Here is a 478-nt window from a genome sequence, read left to right as displayed (position 1 = left end):
GGGGCCGGGTGTGGGCTGGGATCCAGTCAGTGCCCCTGGGAGCTGCCCTTTGGAGTTTCCAACTGGCCCCGCATGATCCCAAGGCTGGGTGGGGCTGGGAATGTGCTGGGATCCAGTCTGTGCCCCTGGGAGCTGCTCTTCGGAGTGTCCGAGCAGCCCCGCGTGAGCCGCCCCTCGGGCAAGGCCGCGGTGGTTCGCGCCGGCTGGTGGTCCCTGGAAAAGTGGCCACGTACCTCTCCGTGGGTGTCCCCTTGTCCGCGGGGTGTCCCTTGGCCCCCTGTCCCTTCCGCCTGCGTCCCAGAGACCCTTTGCGGGAGGCAGGCGGCTCCCGGGCGCGAAAGCCTCGGCCCTTTCTCCCCAGACTGCGGTTCTGCTCCTCCGCATCGACGACATCGTCTCGGGGCACAAGAAGAAGGGCGAGGAGCACAGCAAGCAGCCCCCCGCGCCCGATGCCACCCAGGAGTAGGGGGGGGTCGAG

The 478-nt window shown here is 69.2% G+C and overlaps 1 protein-coding gene across 1 annotated transcript in view; it reads left to right on the top strand.

Annotated features, from left to right (window-relative positions):
• The window catches only part of CCT3 (chaperonin containing TCP1, subunit 3 (gamma)), a gene marked incomplete at its 5' end in the record, with an annotated part of 9,504 nt that extends 9,038 nt beyond the window's left edge, over window positions 1–466 (top strand). The window contains one exon of the mRNA XM_010147286.1: window positions 362–466. Coding sequence (XP_010145588.1) covers window positions 362–466 — 105 coding nt within the window. The remainder of the gene's footprint in view (window positions 1–361) is intronic.
• Between the last annotated feature and the right edge of the window lie 12 nt (window positions 467–478).

The sequence above is a fragment of the Eurypyga helias genome, unplaced genomic scaffold (genome assembly GCF_000690775.1).
Source record: "Eurypyga helias isolate BGI_N326 unplaced genomic scaffold, ASM69077v1 scaffold26042, whole genome shotgun sequence".
NCBI lineage: Eukaryota > Metazoa > Chordata > Aves > Eurypygiformes > Eurypygidae > Eurypyga > Eurypyga helias.
This window is presented reverse-complemented; position numbering and strand designations above follow the sequence as displayed.